Raw genomic sequence first — 18,847 nt, forward strand, 5'->3', positions numbered from 1 at the left:
AGTAGTACTTTCATGAACAAGAGGTACTGTCCACTATGAGCTCTGAGGATCTTTGTCTACCAACTGGTAGCACTCAGGATCATTAGACAGAAGTATTTTGTCTTTGAAGGCAGTGGTGGGAAGAGCAGCGACTGACAGGGAGAATGTGAAATTGTTCAAGCTGTACAGAACTGCAGCTCCTCACAAACAAAGGCATGGAGAGAAGGGAAGGAGGGTGTGATGTCAAGGGAAGAGGAGAATGGGCAGCAAAATGGCCATTCCTACTTCTGCTTAAGACTCACAGACTCAAACCTCCAAGGGGATTGTGCCTTCCTCACTCTCTGACAAGAGTAGCTGGGAGAGAAACGCACGTCTGGGGAAATGCTTTGGTGCATGGTAGGTCAGAACAGAAGACAAGGGCGAGGCTGCAAGGAGAACGGCGTCCGGGGTCCCACTTCTGCCACAGAACTGCCTCACCATCAGCAAGACACAAGCTGGGCCTTTCTATAGGGCTTAGGTTTTGAGGTTTTTGGGTTTGTTTTTTCCCCCCCTGTTCCCCCTCTCTTATTTTAGTGTGTATATATTTTGATTGGACATACTTAACGTTTGTTCGTACAGTGCCTGGAGCCTTCAGCCATTGCACAGTGCAAACAATAAAAACTGACAGTAAGAGCTTTTTTTTAAAAAAAAAAAAACTTTACAAACATGGGTGAAAATAAAACCCATGGAAAATCCTGACCTCACTGAAAGGAGTTTAAAAAAATCACTATAAGAATAGTGATAAAAAGCTGACACACATACTACCGAATAACTGCCTGTCCTAGACAAGACCCAACGTTCAAGAGAGGACTATGCTGCTGGGGCTAGTTAGAGTCCCAACTGGAAAAAGAGCCATGACAACAGGGCAAGGCAGGATGATAACGGAGATGAAAAGCCTACCTTCAGAGAGAAGGCAGGAAGAGCTGTGCTTGTTTGGCATGAGGACACAGTGGGAAGGGCAGTGGGCATATGCCAGCAAGGGAGAAGAGGTGAGTGCAGTGGTAGCACAAGGAGGGAAGGGTATGAGAGTGGACCTGAGTAAGATTAGACTCATCACTGGAGAAGGGCTGCCAAGTATCACAAAAGACTGATTACACCTGTTGTTAATGGGGACAAAGGATGGTGCTTGTTAAACTTCTGAAGAGGATCCCATGATGGGGCCATGATAACTGGGCCACAGACTCACTTCTCAAATGAGGATCTGGTAAAAAATTAAAATGTATGTTGTGTGAAAGCCTGGAGGATGGCAAAGCCTCCACTGACTTCAGGTGGGCTGAGATTTTACCCACTGAGCTCTAAACCTCAGAGACACGGCAGCATTTGGCAACATGCTGCTGCAGCTCAGTAGTTATTTTCAGGGTGGCAGCTTCCCCAAGGAAGTCGCGTGTTCATTACCAATGACCATTCATTATTTCACCCTGAATCTCTTTCCTTTCAGGGCACAAAGCCCTCTTAGACTTACACACCCCTTCCTATGTTTGGGACTCTAAAAACATGCTCCAGAACCCAAAGTTGCTTTCACAATCCCATGGACTTCAGTGGGCTGAGTGAGGGTTCAGCCCAAAGTCTGATCGCCTACTTATTTCCATGTAGATATCCAGTCACACAGCAATACGAGTAGGGGAGGAATGTTAATTTTTAAGCTCCTGGCTACACTCCAACTTCAGTGATTACATTCAGCAAAAGTGAATTTCCCCTGAAATTTCAATTACAGAAGGTATTTTCCACTGCCACCACTTCAGTGCTGTGCAGTGTTTGTCTGGTGTAATTCTGCTAAATTATTTCCTGATTCTCTCTCACAGCAGTTGTTTTTTCATAGTGGGTCCACTGTTTGCCCATCAGTCAGTTAACCCTGACTCAATTTACATCAGGGGCATATTATAGAAGGGCAGTGAAGGATTAAGAGATGTTGTAAGCGTGTTGCACGCCTACAAAGTGAGTGGGGTGATGCTACAAGCAGAGAAAGAGTTGTAAATGGTTAAAACAACCTGAAGACACTACCTTAATAGTCTAAACCATTTATGAAAATCACTATTAGTCACCCATTAACCTTTTATAAACTATTCATAAGCACAGTCTAACTAAGGAACTGTAATTACTAAGCTTCGGGAATATTCAGGGTTGGGAAGCATTATATGCTCCAAAGGTCTATACCATAATGCAGGCAAAGACAGGAGCTACTTTTAAAGGAAGGCTCTGGAAAAAAATGGATGGAGGGGTGAGGTCGGGGTCTGCCCTGGCTTCAACATATGAGCAGAGCCAACACCATGACCCCAAGGCTTGTACCAGCGCCCTGCAGGACTGCTGCCCAGAGGCCAGCCAGGAATGGCACGTCTGCAGGCGAGCGTGGGCATCCTCGGGCACGCCAGCCCCATCTCCCAGCTACGCTGGCTACTCAGGGCGAGGGCTGTCCCACCGCTGAGCTCAGGCACTCCAGCTGATACGGCAGGCATGAGGAAACATGCACTGAACCACGTATCGTAGCACGGTCTGCCCAGAGGGTGTTCCCATGTATGGGAAACCAGGAGAGAAGTTTCTGGGCTGAAACAAAGGATAAACATCTTAAATCTATTCATCACCCTGCGTGTGCGCCTGAGCATGTGTGCACGTACGGGCTTATGTCAGAGACGAAAAGAAAGGCTGTGTGCGTGTGTGCACACCCCTCACCTTTGCCTAAGACATCCCCTCGTATTTTTTTCTTTAGACAAGTATTCCATGAATTGCAATAAACACCCTAAAAATTCTAAGCAGCTCATTATACACCACTGTCTCCTTTTATGGCTCCAAGCCAGAATATAATGATGAGTCTTAACTTGTTAAGGACAACTAATTTTTTGTTCCTGGCTGTCTCAGGGGCTTCTCTCTTACTCACTCTCACTTTACTTCACTGTTGACATGTTTCTGTTAACTGGATGTCATCTGCCTGCCTTGATTTTATGCACAAGCAGTGGGATGCATTTTTCTGTGCAACAATTCTGCTTTGAGTTGCATTAGATTTGTCATTATTCTCTCATTTTCCCCTTGCACTTGTAACATTTCATCTATTCCTGCCTTATTTTTTGAGCCACGGTGCACCCACATTATGGTTTATACATGATCTTGCTCCCTTTGAAGCCGGCAGATTTCAGAGCCAGCCCTCGTCAGGAGAAGTGCCTGCTACCAATTTAGCAGGCTGAGGGCCCCGAGCTCCAACAACTCAATCTAAAGGGGGTCACAGGGTGGCACAAGCGAGTGTCAGCAAGTGCTGTTTAATTGCCAATCTAGGCTTCTCCATGGTGTTTAAAGTATAATGACCCATCACTTAATTCTGAGAAGTCCTGGCCCTGCTGCTGAATGGAATGAATATCAAAGGATGTGCCAGAACAGGGCAAGGAGCCTACATTTCCTATAACTGCCATAAGTATAATAGACCTCTACTTCTGTCGTCCCATTACCACAATAATGTATTTAATTTGCTGTGTACTCTTTTTAACTAGATACCTTTCATAAAGCCTATCTTGGGAATATAGCCTCCTCCCTCCCACATCTCCCCCCTCCCTCAAATGACTAGCCTCTCTAATAATAATTAAACTAAATCAAGCTCTACTTTGCCTCACACCATGCCTGCAAGTCTTTTACAGATATTAAGAAAGATTAAATGGGGGGAGGGAACCATTGTTTAAATTTGCAGATTTCTCCCCAACCCAGGATTTTTCCTCCCCTGTGCTGGCTCTATTACATTTTTTTTAAAAATTGATTTTCCACAGTTGTCTCTCTATTTGCTGGAGCAACATGGGCAAATTTTAATTTTTTTGCTTTTACTCTACTTATCTAAAGGAGACATGACACTATTATTTCCCTACCCATTCACTCATGAGCTCTAGTTACAGGTTTCCATTTCTCAATGAGGTGAGTTTCCCCCGCTTCCCTCCGCCCCCAGTCTTTTCCTCCTTAAATCCTCTACACACCAACCTTCACATATTAAACTGCAGAGATGGAGAGGAAGGGACAGAGCAGAGAAGAGACGTGGAACCTTGCTATGTAATGCATGCTAATTTAATTATGTGCCATCATCAAAATGGATTAGCTGTTTCAGCCCATCAGGAAAGTCTAAACCTCCACCGATTTAATTAACCAGACTGAAAATCAGATGAACAGAAAATAAAACTATCATTAGGAGCAATTAGTGATTACTTAAACATAGTGCTGCCAACCAGTTTGTAAATAAAACTAGCAGCCCCTGGAAAATTAGATGGAATTAATTGGAGGCAGGGAGGGGGAGAAATATATACTTCTAAAGCTTTAGAGGGTCAGGCAGGCACTTTTATGTTGACTATCAGTGTTTGGAGCTTTGGTAGGGGAAAACATAGTGTAATAACCTTCCTCCCAACTCTGCTTGAAGAGCAGCCCTCCTCCCTCCCGCAACTCCCCTCTCACACACAGAGCACTGCTCTGGGTGATAGCCACCGAGAAAGCAAAAGGTATCATGACTTCTCCTCCTTGCTTTTTCAACATCACATTCTCCCAGCTTTTTCATTCAGTTTGGCTTTTAAAGACTACTTCCCACTGCTCCACCTCTCCCTCAAAAACAAATTCTTAGAGCCCGATGACAGCACTAAGACACCTTTCTCTCCTCAAATGGGAAGGTACCCCCTTCATCCTTTCCTCCTTCACCCCACCAAAGAAGTAAGAATGACTATTTAACTGAATTTTTTTCAGAAATCTGCTTCCTTGGTGAAACGCCCTGCACTAGAGAGGGAGGCAGGAGGAGTTACATTTGCTCTCCATTCAGGACCTCAGCATTTGAACTCACCTTGACATGGAAGCATTGACGGTCAGAGCTGTTGGATAAGGGTGGCGGAAACCCCCTGTCGTGATTGGGTACACTGGCTGACCTTGCCTGGCAAAAAAGAAGGGAAAAAAAAAAAAAAGATTAAAAAAAAAAAAAAATCACAACAAAAAACTTCTCTCTGCACAGTAAGCTTTATTCTCATTTGATCAGAACAAAAATCTTGGGGATTGTACAGCAAGGATCAAAGGAAAGAAACACAGAACAATTTGAATGCCATAAATCTGATAGGAATGGCTAATTAAATTTTATAACCTCTGCTTATGTCAATAGAGACCCTCTCCCCAAGCTGAAACTAGGTGTTTTGTTGTAATAATTAAAGGCGAAGTCTCGCTTGCTTTAATGGAGCCATCACACTAATTGAGGGCTACACATCCAAAGGAAAACAATAATGAATGTAAATTTATACCAAAATAAAGTACAGTGAATCAAAGGACTTCAGTTGCGCTTTGGGCCTCTTTCGGTATTTAGATCTCGGTGAGAAAACATTAAATTAACAGAGCTTAATTTGTAGCCTTTTGTCAGATTAACAAGTGTTGACAAGAGTTACCGGGGGAGAGTCCCCAAGAAGTATTGTGGGTAACCAATAGACAATCACACCTCATTACAATAATTAAAAAATACAGCAACATGCAAAACAGCATCCTCATGAAAGACACACAACTTTTTCTGATTGAGGTTTGTCTGTGCTGGCTAGTTCTTTTCATCTGTCCTTCAACTATATCATCTGACTGGGCAGGATGCTTTCTGGGGGGGTACTATGCTAGAGACATCCAGGCCAGTTGAGGATAGATGGGTTGGGAAGTTGATGGTGAAGCATGAGGCAACAAGAGGGGAAATAAAAGCCTTGGGTTATTTCTGCAAAGTTGGCCATACTACTCTCCAAGAGCAAAAGCAAGTCTGATGGCATCATCCCTCAACAAAACCCACTCGAAGAAGCTGTAAGAGCTGTGGGTAGATAAGTACGCCATGGGTGTTGGCTTGTTATAAACCAGCGGTGGTGAGAGAGTCTTCCTGTGACAAAGGAGGCCATTAGCACCTGCCTGATGAAACTGGCCACGTGTGGCAACATTCATATGGTTTGGCAGCCATGACATAGAGGACAAACCTGTGTCTCTAAGGCTTTGAGACACAGATGTACAATGAGGCACAGGTCAACAGCAGCAAGGAATTTCTTCACTACACTCTCATGTCTTTATCATTACTGACTTTCGGCATTAGCTGAGTACATTTGTTTTAAATGACTGAAAACTTGAGGTAAGCAGCTGCAGTAGAGCTGGCTGTACTGCAAGAAAGGGACGAGAAGAAAAGGAGCTGACACACGTTCTACCAGCATCACCACAAATGCGGAGGAATTTAAGATTTCACAGAGAAATGCCCTGGGTTTTTCTTGTGCTCATAATGTGCTCTTCCACAGAAACAGCCTTGTGCAGGCAACTGATGGACATGCTTCACCCTCAAGGTGGGAAAGCCTCTACCCAAGCACGTTGCATGACCACCCTGAGATGAAGGACAGCCTGCAAAATGGCCAGAAGTGGGCTGAGATTTAAGATCCAGCTCTCCTGCATCCACACTTCGGTGCTTGAGAAAGGCACCCTGAAGCCTTTGATGACAATCCCCCTCTCCCTGCCAGAGACCTGGCTGTATGTGTGGAACCCCTGCTCTGCTCTCCTACAGGCTGTGAATCCCACTCTCTTACGGAAGGCAAACTTGTGGAGAGGTATTTTAGAACAGCTGGCCAAACAACCTTCAAAAAACAGCAGGAAAAAACTATTTCTAGCTTTGGGCAATTAATTTCTAAAGAAATATGATCTCTCCAATATTGATGAGGCCTGATATTTGAGAAAAATAGGGTAATAACCTTGATTTTTAATGTGGAGGACTGTTGTATCTAGCAATACAAATGTATTTTATAGTTATTTAAATCAAATATACTGTACAAAAGGCCTAGGCAGTGCTTAAGTGCATTATAAACCCATTGCAGAGATAGAAACATAAGGAAAAAAAAAAATAAAGACTTAATTACTGGAGGGGAACTCATACCCAACAAGACTCTCTACAAGTGGGATTTGAGTAGCTGAAGAGAAAACGAAACCTCAAACTAACTATCCATGACTTTTCTTAGCCAGTTTTAAAGTAAACTAATTCCTCTTTCTTGTTTGCAAGAAAATTCCATTCCTCGGATGCCAACTACCCCACCACATCTCGACCAAGAATGCTGCTCACTGGCTGATGTAAAGCTCTACTGTTTCAGAAGAAAAACGAAAGGGGTTTCAACAGGGAAGGCCAATGAAATTTAAAATTGCACATTTATAGTGAGGATGGCCCTGTTTAAAAAGAAAGCCATTAAAACCAACCTGATCTGCCAGAAACCCAAATTTGAGAAAACCCCATGTGGTGTAGTGTAAAGATATTAACAAGAAAAGGACATTTCTGCATAAGGGTTTAAAAATTCATGCTTCACAAGTCATCAGCTGGTTGAGATGACATGCAACGCTATGCCCAACTGCTGATGTTTATTTAAGACCACATGACCTGGTGTAAGTTTGAATTAATCTTCATGAGGTGGGTAAATTCATAACCACTCAGTGAAGTGGCAGTTGGCAAACAGACTTATCTCAGACTGCACACACACACATGAGCAGACAAACACACACACACACACATGCAAGTTTTAACATAAATTTTACACATCAAAAAAGAAAAAAGGAAATTAAAAAAATGGAACTCCTTACTGTGGTACTAACCATCCTAGCGGATGGGGGATTTGTCCTACAGTGCCCGGTGATAACGGATAATAAGGAGATATATCTGGAGGATGTGGAGGCCTTGGAATTCCTATGGAAAAGCAACATAAAGCAGCATTAGTATTAATACATGAAAATAAATAAAATACAAGGAAAAAGCACATAGGTTTCTAAATTGCTACCTATTCGTTTATTACAATACTCATGCCCTCACTTCGGGTTTCCCAAGTCTGTTTCAGAGTCTTAATTTATAAAGTGAGACTCTTGGCATCTTGTTAAATGAGATTCAACTAGAAAAACTGATGTGATTCGCTCCCTCAGTCACCCTTCCAACCAGAGAGAATTATTTTGTTATTTAGGATGAGAATTTAGGAGTCTTAGCTATCGTTTTGGTGTGATGCTGTGCTAGGTGCTTAAACGCTAGCGTCTTAAACGCTCAACAGAAAGATGGTCCCTGTATCAACTTTGTGGTTATTTTAGTCTGAAAGCCACCAAAAGAGCACAGGCCCTACCCATACTTTGTGTACTCAATAGCATGGCGTTATTCCAAAGTAACCTCCAAAACGAGCTACAAAGCCGTTACAATTGCAAATGCTGTTTGCTTTTCAGCAAACCTAGGAAACTTTCCCAAAACCTAGGAGCAGAGAACCCCTGGAAGTGCTTGCTAAAACGAGGGGCAGATGCCAAAGGTGTGCACGGGGGACAGAGAGCCCATCTGTCCTCTCTGAAATTGGTGCAGTTCCTAGTAGGAGAGCAGAAACCAGTTCCAGACAGAAGGCTTAAATCTTAACTCTCCTTACCTTAAGAGCAAGCAGGGATTACGCAGCGAGTAAGGGTTACAAGACTGAGTCTTTCAATTAACAAGCCAGAGCACAATTACACAGCAGAAGCAAAATTAAAACAGAGAGCATTAAAAGGAAGGGGTACTGTATTCATGGCTACAAACTATTTTTTTAAGTCACTCAGGAAGCTTTTAATCTCTAAATTAAATCTCCTTGTGTGACATTTTCATGCAGACATTGCTTTTTCTCCATTACAAAACCCAAACAGATTAACTGGGCTGCCGAGCTATTTGCACACTTGAAAGAATGTTCACAGAAGAAAAGTAAACAGTCTACAGACGTTAATCATACGTTTTACGATAACCATTTAAAAGCTATTCCCTGTACTACCATTATTTAAATGAGAGGTTGACTATGCCATTCACTTGCAATAGGCAGGGATGGCGAGATGGATTTCTTTTAAGCCATGTGAAGTTAGCATTAAGCACAATTAAAAGGGGGCCCCAACTGAAGCATAAGGAGTGAAAAACAGCTAATGCACGGCCTCATTGAAGAGCTGGACTTTAGATAAATTATCTGCATACGTTAGGGCCGACACAGAGCAATACCGCTGACATAAATTCAGTTTCTGATGTACTTTCCAATTAACCGACTGGGATTTGGATTAACAAAAACAAACCCACTGTCACTAGGAACTCAGTGCAGCCCGAAGAAAGAAGATTGACACTGTCTGACTTCTCTGGGCCCTCAGGTTAAACAGGGACTCTTTAAAAAGTTAGAATAACATGTAAATTTACTCTGTAACACCAATAAATCTAGTCAGGGTTTTACATGGTGCTCTATATTCAAGAAGACTGCCCTTCAGGCTGAACTGAGAGTTGGGTAGACTTACGTTGGGGAAGAGAGTTGCAAGTACAGAGCTAGAGCTAAGTGGATGAAAATTCAACATTATAGGAGAAAAATGGCTGAACTCCTGACACAGAAACAATGGGATTTGGGGAATTAAAGGAGATTCATTTTGAAACCGGTCATGACCCACCACCTTTAAAATTCCAGCTGCAATTTTGTAAGTGCAGATCACAGAATGTACATGTTTAACTCTCTGGCTCGTGCATGCAAACCAAGCACTTGGTAGAGCGAACTACTAGATGGGGTACCATGCTTGCAGAGAAACACACGTGTGAACAACCCCACATATGCAACTCCGGTGTCACCCTGCCTTATGAAAATTCACCCAGCAGGATTCCTTCTGAAGCCTAATTGCCTTAAAAAGAAACTATTTTGTCCACGTTCTTGCCCGTGTTTGACATTTTACATGTGCCTTTTGGTGCTCCAGCATGGGAAATCCTTCCTCCCGCACTCTTTTCCCCCCAGTACGCAACACAGAAAGATCCACCCACCCAATCTCAAAAAAACCCCAAACTACTTCCCACCTACCTGTTTTGGGATCTACGTCGGCTGGTAAGTGTGGAGGAGGGTTTCCCGGTGTGAAGTGCTCATTGCTGTATGTGATAAGCGGCGTAAGAGGGTGTACATGGTGTGGGTGCTGCACAACTGGCACTTTGTTAGACTGTCAAGAGAAAAAGGTTGATGGCGTTAGAGGAGCGTTGGGTACTCCCCACTGCAGCGTGGGGCACGACATACAGAAATCTGAGTACCCAGGATTTCAACACGATCCTCAGGCTTTTCCAGATCCCTTCTCGGCATCACCCTTGCAATTTTCCCACCCTCTTGCTTAAAATCTTCTCACACACTTTCACTGCTCTTGCAGCTTCTTTATTCTTTTTGACCCATCGTGCTCCTGTATGGAGCAACAGCAATTCTTAAAAATTTTCCCTTTTTATTTTATAATCTTGAGCTTCACCTCAAAGATGCAGGCAGACTCCTCAGGGAGGGATTGAGAGTCCCCCATTTAATTAGCACAAGACCCAAATGCTCACTGACCTGTAGGTCTTTTCCTTTCCCCTTCCTGTCCTCACTTTCAGTTCTGCATTTTACTGCTCATTGCAAATACTCCAGATAAAAAGCCTTTGTAGTGCTAGAGTATTCCCTTCATCAGCAAGCATTAAGCTGACAAGCGATCACCTGCATATTTTATATATCTACATATATATATATTTTAGGAGAGCTGATTAATTATCAATTCATCAGAGCACGCTAATAAATGGAAACTGGATACTGATGAATTAGGCTACTAAAATATTCAGCTATATAAATAATGGCAAAACCACAGATAAAGCCATTGAAATTAACACTCTTGGGGGGGGAATAATCACGCAGATATCATGAGGTTTTCCCTGTCACATTCCCAGGTCTGTGAGGAAAAAAAAAAAAAATTCCTTTTCTTAACAACAGAAAAAAAAAAAAAAGAGGAGTGAATGAATGAAAGGGAAAGGCAGGCTGAACTGTAACTTACCCTTACAAGATCACAAAGAAAAAATTAAGCTGAAACAAGCAAACTGCTGGACCATTTACTGCGAGTAATCCAATTGCAAAAACCCCTATTCCCCATAGAGGATTTTCACTAAAATCCTACAACAGGGACATTTAACCAGATTAGGTACCAGCAAAGATAAAGAGGCTGGTATTAGATGATGAATGGATTAGAGTCAGGTTTCATTTTAGAATGTGTCTTCATTTCCTTTTATTACTTTAAGTAAGGAACAACTTGCATTAACATCAAGTAAAAGGAATCACATTAAAATGAAGCAGTGATACCACGGCGGCCCCCGATAGCGCCGCTGCCGTCCAGGGTCCGCCAGTGCTCCCCCGCTCACCCTCCCGCCCAAGGACAGCTCCGACCCCACCGCTTGCTCCCCAGCACCCCCAAACACACGCGCCCTCACCGCGCCGCTTTGGACAAGTTATTATCTGACCTCAGATTGAACGCTACGAGCTTCCCTTCAAAGCATTTCAAAAAAAATTCAGCTATTCTTTGAGAGTGAGTTTCTAGACTGTGGGGAAGGAAGAGGGAAGAGAAACTAAGAGCTAGGAGGAAAAGAAACCTCAGTCTTCCCCCCAGTAAATAAGAAGTCCCTCCACTGTGCTTTGGTCAAGCTAAGCTTCAGCTTTGGCTTCTCCAGCCACCCCCACCCTAGGGCATAAGTAGCTATTGGACTCCCCCCCTTTGATGACCTGCAGAAGAACTGTGCATCCAAGAAAACCAAGCCGAAGAGCAGTGCTTATGCTTCCCACAACTTTTACCGTGTGTATTCCTTTTTGCAGCCCTTCCACAGAGTGATTCTCCTCTAATACCACTTTCATGGCACAGGACAGTCCCATGTCAAGTAGCCACCATGCAGGACAGAGCACGGTCGTGACAGCCAACGCTGTGAATTACAGCATGTTGTGTTGGCTGGGCTGCAGGTCAGGTCTTCTATCAGTTGTGCAACCAAGGACAACTTTTCACCACAGAGACCCATAATGGTTTTGCATCAGAGGAGCTATGGGGATTTAGCCCCTTAATTCAAAAAGGAGATGCTCTAACCCAAAATCTGTTCCCTTCCAAGTGCACCAACCTAAGCAACCCAGAAGTCACTGAAAGGCTTGGCAAGGGCTTCACGTAACAAATCATCTAACACCGTGCAAACTAACAGGCATCTACTCAACAAACACATGACATTATATGCCAAATGACCAATTGATCTGGGTCACAAAAAACAATCATTCCCATAAGAGGGATTTTTGCTGGCCAAGAAACGTGTGAAGACCTGCTGATAGGTGACTCACAGTGTGACTGGTAGCTGCTGTAGCTCTGTGATCTACCAACTCTTGCAAAAAACCCTCACCCAGATCCTGACAGACAATGAAGGTTGTCTTCCATGGAAAGCTTATTTTCATAGAAACTGGAACTGGTTAGTTAAAAAAATAAGTAAGTGACAGAGTAACATTAGAGGGTCAGACTTAAGACGACAAACAAGAAACAACAAGTGAGAGGAAAGTTGGTCTTAAATCCCTGTATCACCAAAGCTAGCCATACCATAGGGGTTACATGTAAACTGTGGGACACTACCACCCACTGCTTTGATATTCCAAGAGCCCCCATCATATCTCCACAGAACAGCACAAGTGCTGAACTATTATGTATTTTACCTAACGTCTTTCAGATAAAAATAAATAAATAGATATATAGATAGATAAGAAGAAGCAAATATCATCAACCATGCGTTTCAACCTTAGTCTGCAAACTGTTCCCCAGGTAAGTGATTTTTATTTGGGTGACTGTCCTACAGTCAAACAGGTAATTCATATAAAGGTACTGGGTGTAAGAGTAGGATACCTTTTTGCTGCTCCGATGACACTGAGGCAGAGGTATGAGGAGAAGATACCAGGGGAAAAGGCGAAACTGCCATCTACAAGCTCAAAAATATGCTCTCTGGGACAGAGGAGTGTAGTCCATTGCCCCCAAATTTCAGTCTGCATCTGCACCACTACCCTGGCCTAGATTTGTATTCTGTTTTACACTGCTCATCACTACTGGGAAAAGGGGCTGTAACCCCGCTCAGAAAGCAGGCACGATTTGGAAGCTAAGCTAATCATGAGTAATATGCTAAATAAGCTGGTCTTTAAAAGCAGCATTCCTGAAGTTAACTAAGCTTCCTTGGAAAAGAGAAAAAGAAAAGACTAGCTGGGAAAGAGCAGGATTAATCCCGCACATGCATCTTCCTTTGAAGTCAATGGGAGCTCTGCCTGAGTAACAAGTGTGGTCCTAACCCCATCCACTGGCAATGAAAGGTAAACCACAGAAGCCATCAATAGGAGACACCTATTAGATGACCTTAGCCATCCCCCTGCAAAAGGCCCTTCTCCAATATACATTTGTGAGTACTTTATCAAGTGTAGTTTTAAGCTAAAAGCCACTGTGAGATGCAGGAATTTCTCTGGCAGCTTGAAGAACTCAATTTATGGCTATGTCAGGCACGGAAAGGGGAGCTGCACGGGTACGCAGAGATTAGCATCAGGGCATGCGGTAACAGGATGGGGACAAGTGGAGATTTCTAGAGAGAAATCCCAGCACCTACAAAGTACCAAGTCATCTGCTGATAAATCACTCCCCTCCACTGAAAGCCAGGGTCTCATGTGCTGGGTTAGAGGGCAGGGGGAAGAATTGAAAAAAAACAACAGAAGTTTGCTTTTCTTGATAACCCCTGCCTGAAGCAAACCAAAGGAAATTGTCTCCATAGGGACTCGAGTACTAAATCTCTCTATATGAATTTGAAATGCTTTGGGAGTGCTTAAATACAGATGACTTTAAACAATAATGGAGCTCTGGAATGAAAAAGAAAAAAAAAAAAAAGACCAACCCCCACACCAAATTTTGAACTGACACATGTTTGAGAAGGATACTGAGATCCATTTAGCCTGAGTTCTGATAGGTGCCTTTAGGGAACAAAAATCCCATCTAAACTTCAGATTTAAACTGCAGGGGATTGTGTGTATAAATTGCTGTGTATTAGTCTTTGTTGCATGGTAAGGACATTTCATTAACAGGATGAAAGATGCTTCTATGCGTATACAGCCCAATTTAATACACCCCACTGATGAATACTCCCCATTTATTGAAGAAGTTAATACATGCTGTATAAATCAATAGTTTCTAAGTCTCTGAAAGCAACATAAGACTTGCACGAGATGAAACATGGTATTGTTGAGCACACAAACAGAAACCAACCTTTAAATAGAAAGAGTTTGTTACTGCAATTTCTGTTTGCAAATTCATAGCTTGTTTGGCTTTGGTAATAAAAACATGGTATCAACCCAAAGTCAGAGGAAAACATGCCAGAGAGGCCAGAGGATTTGTCCTCGCCGGGATAACACGGTTTTACTAAAAGCAGGTCCGCAAAAAAAAGCCACCCAGGCTGAAACCAAGCCATTGTGCCACTGCAGTATCACAGCAGCCAAACCCTTTGGCCTCAGCCAGGCCGTTCCACTGCATCCCTGGCCGAGCAGTCCAGGGGGGATGCTCCTGTCCCAGCAGAGCCCAAAACTCTCAGGACCACCAGCACAGCTCCCACGGCCGCAGCCAAGGAGGGACTGGACTCCCTTCCCCAGCCCAGGGACAACTTTCAAGTGTACGTAAAACCCCAAGTTCTGCTCACCGGGCAGGGACGGGCTGCTGCCCGTCGGGCATCCCTGACTGCCCACAACTGGGAATGTGACAAAGGAAAGACAGATCAGGCAGTTGTACCCCGGACCCCCAGAGCCCACTCCCCTTCCTCCACTACTCACAGAGGAGGAATGAGAGCTCACCATTCACCTTGAAAACTATTAATCAACAGACACTGAAAACAAATGGAGATAGAGCTCCGCCTGCCTTTTTTGCCATGTCCTCCTCTTCCCCCTTTCCCCACTGCTTTCCCTTTCTGCTGAAGAAAGATGGGCCCTGAAAGTGCCTTTATGAGCCTAATACAATAAAACAAAAGCAGCACAGAAGAGGGTTTGTCAGCCTTTTCCCCTCCTCCAGGGTGGATGCAGAAGGTCGACAGTGGTCTTGAATTAGAAGGCCCTCCTGGAGTTGCTCCCTGGGCTTAGCAAAGGGTACCATTCAATATCAGATCACATTAAAAAATAGGTTTATAACTTGTCTCCCTGTATTTCCCAGATGGTGCTATTGCAGTTATGCTGACTATGGCCAGTGAAATGCTAACAGATGTTCCTAAGCTGCTCTGCAGCTCCAAAGATGCTTGTATGAGGAGAGTTTTTTTTTTTCTAAAGCTTGATCTCTCCTTGGAACTGCCCAGGAATGACCCACACCCCACCCCCAAGATCAGAAAACTACATTGCAAGAAAAGGCAAATCCCAAATATTGGAATATTGTTCCATTTCCAGCCAGGGTCACCAACTCCCAAAGCAGAGCGCCCATCAGTAAGCACCACTCGGGTCCTGGGGATCACACACATCAGCACCTGCTTTGGGCTGCACCCCAAACTTCAACTGCAAACCATTCAGGTTAACTGAAAAGCTAAAGCCAACCAAACACGCCAGCTAGATGTAACTTGGTTCTCATCTCCTTCCCAAGCATGAAAATTCAGTGCAAGTGATGAAGCATTTCCTGAAAAAAACCCCGAATATTTAATTGTACCCAGCTCTGTTCAGCTAGTGGAGTCACAGTTTATTTTTTTAAGGATGCTTTCACACCTGACTAAGCATTTTCTCCTGAAAACTACTTCCCCTTGCTCCATTATGGCTGATACAGTGGCCTGAGCCCTTTCACAGTTTAATGTAGCTGATTTCTGCCTAAGGTCCTGCCCCAAGCTAACCGCCCATTGTAGCGGGAGACAAGGCCTCCATTGATAATCACAACTCGTCCTGCTAAAAAAAGGCTCATTTTCTTCTTTCACACAAATGATGACAGGAGCACTGACAACCATGTGCTGGGACAATACCCCCCTAGACAGAGCTTGAAATAAAAAATAAAAAAAAACCCAACACCACAACCCCCCACTGCCATTCCCTTCATTAAAAAAAAAAAAATAAAAATAACAGGGGGGGACACACGACGACACCACACTTTTGCATCCTTCTGCTTCTACCCCCTCCCTCCCTGACCACTTCCCAGGCCAGCGAGCGCCTATCTGCTCCTCCTAGAACTGCCAGCTTTCCAAAAAACCCCACAGTCTATTAGCAATCTCTCAGACAAAACAACAAAATCAGCTTCCTGGCTTTAAGTGTCCAGCAATTCATTCAAGAAAAGAATCGTTTTCCTTTTTTTCTTCCCCCTTTAACTATGATGAAGTGCCCCCTGCATGCTGGAGCCCTAAGCCACCCGGCTTGACATTTTCGGCATCCTTCCTGTGAGGGAGCGAAGGTGCTGAGGGGAGGGGGTGGGGAAGCGGGGATTTAAGATGTTCAGGAAATTTCCACTTAATTTTGCCAAAAGGCAATTATGTGAAATGATCTGGTGACAATTAGCATATGCCAAATCCTCTAGCGTAAAAAGGGAAAGAACTGGGGTTTAGCCATCTAATTACAGCTGCCTGTTAGTTCTTACGCAGAGGAACTGAAAACACTAGTAGTAAAACGTTAGTATTAAGCGTGCTCACACTTGGCTTTCAAAGTCGTGCAGCTGTAATCTCACTGTTACAGTATTTGGCATGGATTTTGGGTTTTTTAAAGGGTAAAGAAAAAAAAGGTTTTAAATACAAGTTAAGTGCTGCATCCTTGGACCATGTGGTGTTAACTCTAATGTCAGGTCAGACCCAGACAAGCACCTGCCCAGACACAGCTGTCTATTTTGAGATCCTTTAGCATCACTTGGAATTACATTGATGCCAGTTAGATTCTACCTCATTCACTCCCTAAATGCTTTATTGATGAAGAGAAAGCACTCTGCTCTACCTGCTCTGCCTGATTCTGGCATACAGACCTGGACACCGGTCGCCCCAGACTATAGCCCAGAAACTGTGGCCTGCACGTATCCAGCCAAGCCCTAGACTGAATCTCAAAATCACAGATGGTTTGATCAACAGGTGGGTTTCCCCATCTGAAGACGACAGGGTCACGCTTCGAGTCTTCAAGTCTCAGGCACTGAGTTGCCCAGATCTATTTCTTCCACTGCAAAAAGGAGACACACAGTTTTTTCCCCAACCCGACAAACACTCGGTGCTTTCTTTTAATATTTTAGTTAATTACTAGACAGATTTTCTCTCTTTAGAGCAGGCAAGCCTTCCATTCATGTCTAACAAGGCAAAACACAGAAAGACTTGGCATACCTTAGACTAAAACCAAAAACCACTGCTCTCTTAAGCTGGATACGCTACCACTAAGCAAAGAGACTGGTGAGACCTGAGCAGGTCTTGAGGAAACAGCCCTAAACATAAAGGGGGTTGGAAAGGGGAGAGATGCAGAACAATAATGCAAGCACAATCAGAAAAGACAGGAAGAAGGGAGAAGTGAATATAAGAAAAAGGGTGCTTATAATTGCCCTGATAGACCTTATTTGTTATGTGCTCTGTATGTGTACCTGGTAATGCAATTTTACTTACTGCCTAGCGTGCTCTGAAATGCCACACTTTAAACTGCTTTAATTCTTGCACATAAACCGCATATTTCAGCACTAGACAGACATACACTGTAGGAGAAATAGCTCCACTGATTTTATTAGACTATATGTGACTTCTGTCTACAGCAAGAACTTGAATGTGAGGCTGCTAAAAAACTGCAAGAAATGAAAAAAAAATTAGCATGCATGCCTATACTCCCTTGCATTTGGCAATTTCGGTAACAACAGCATTATTAAAAAACTAACATGCATATACATGCCTTAAGATACAATGCCAAGTTTTCAGTACAGCTTTTTAAAATGCAGTATTCACAAATTATAGCAGACTGTGCTCAACACCAACAGACACAATACATGTACAAATGTATATCAAATAGCTTTTGGAATAACAACACTCTAAAGAATGTTTTCCTTTTTTACCGTGCTAAAAACATTACGCGCTGCCACAAAACAATTGAGAGATGAAATTAAATAAGTCCAGATCACTGATTTCTTGAATAAATTCAACGAAGTTTCCCTAAAAATGTGACACTGAATGCACAACAGAACTGGAACACTTTGCAAATATTTTGGAAGGAAACACACACATATACAGCGCTTCCAGGCCTTTTGCCCCAAGTCCCAGTAAAAAGAATTCCTCTAAAAGTAAAACGCTTACAAGATCTCAGCACCAGCCACGCAAAACCTGCGTATGCAACAACATTCAGGGAAAGAACAGACATCTAAATAACTGTCCTTTACGATTAATTCATTTCAGATGAATTCTACAGAATTGAATCCCTTGTTTTATACAAGAAAAGGCAAATAAATCACCTAAGCTGCCCGGGCAAAGGTATCACAGAGCATTGAAGTGGTAGAAATCCTCCTCCTGAATCAAGTGACTCTCTGGCAGAGTTAGAAAAGGAAGCAGCAGAAAAGTCGAGATTCACTGCCGGTGAGAATGTGATCCTTTCTAAAATTCTTAAATACATTTCTGTTTTCTGTGTATAATGATGGGCAACGTACAGAATTGGCTGAGGGGTAGGTTTACTTTCTCTAATACATATGTAAATGGGAGAAAACAAGCCTCATGGAGTTCTGATAACGAACACAGAACCACTGTGTCAAAACAGACGTTATCTCATATTTATCAAGATTCAGTATTATTTTTAATATTCCTTTATCACTGAGTGATACCATTTTTATGTAGTGTCCCTCAAATTCTCATCTTTCACATTACAGCTGAGCTTTCTGAAGAATTCAGAAAATTTAACTGTCAACGAAACACAGGATCAAAAGCACCCAATTAAAAACTACTATATACTATTTTTAATAATTCCAAAAGGAAAAAAAAAATCATTTGGTGTACGACAAGAGTTAAACCATTCCATCTCCAAATCCCCTTAACTGTAACGTATGTGCCCTGCTACAAACCAACTTTTTCTCCTTTAAAAAAAAAAACTACCACCAAACCCAAACATTTTTACCTTCA

The 18,847-nt window shown here is 43.1% G+C and overlaps 1 protein-coding gene across 1 annotated transcript in view; it reads right to left on the reverse strand.

Annotated features, from left to right (window-relative positions):
- The window catches only part of LOC104510766 (transcription factor 7-like 2), a 20,727-nt gene extending 10,645 nt beyond the window's left edge, over positions 1-10,082 (reverse strand). Inside the window, exons 1-4 of the mRNA XM_010153120.1 lie at positions 10,020-10,082; positions 9,813-9,945; positions 7,582-7,684; positions 4,811-4,897 (exon numbers count right to left, since the gene is read on the reverse strand). Coding sequence (XP_010151422.1) covers positions 4,811-4,897; positions 7,582-7,684; positions 9,813-9,945; positions 10,020-10,082 — 386 coding nt within the window. The remainder of the gene's footprint in view (positions 1-4,810; positions 4,898-7,581; positions 7,685-9,812; positions 9,946-10,019) is intronic.
- Between the last annotated feature and the right edge of the window lie 8,765 nt (positions 10,083-18,847).

The sequence above is a fragment of the Eurypyga helias genome, unplaced genomic scaffold (genome assembly GCF_000690775.1).
Source record: "Eurypyga helias isolate BGI_N326 unplaced genomic scaffold, ASM69077v1 scaffold13706, whole genome shotgun sequence".
Lineage (NCBI taxonomy): Eukaryota > Metazoa > Chordata > Aves > Eurypygiformes > Eurypygidae > Eurypyga > Eurypyga helias.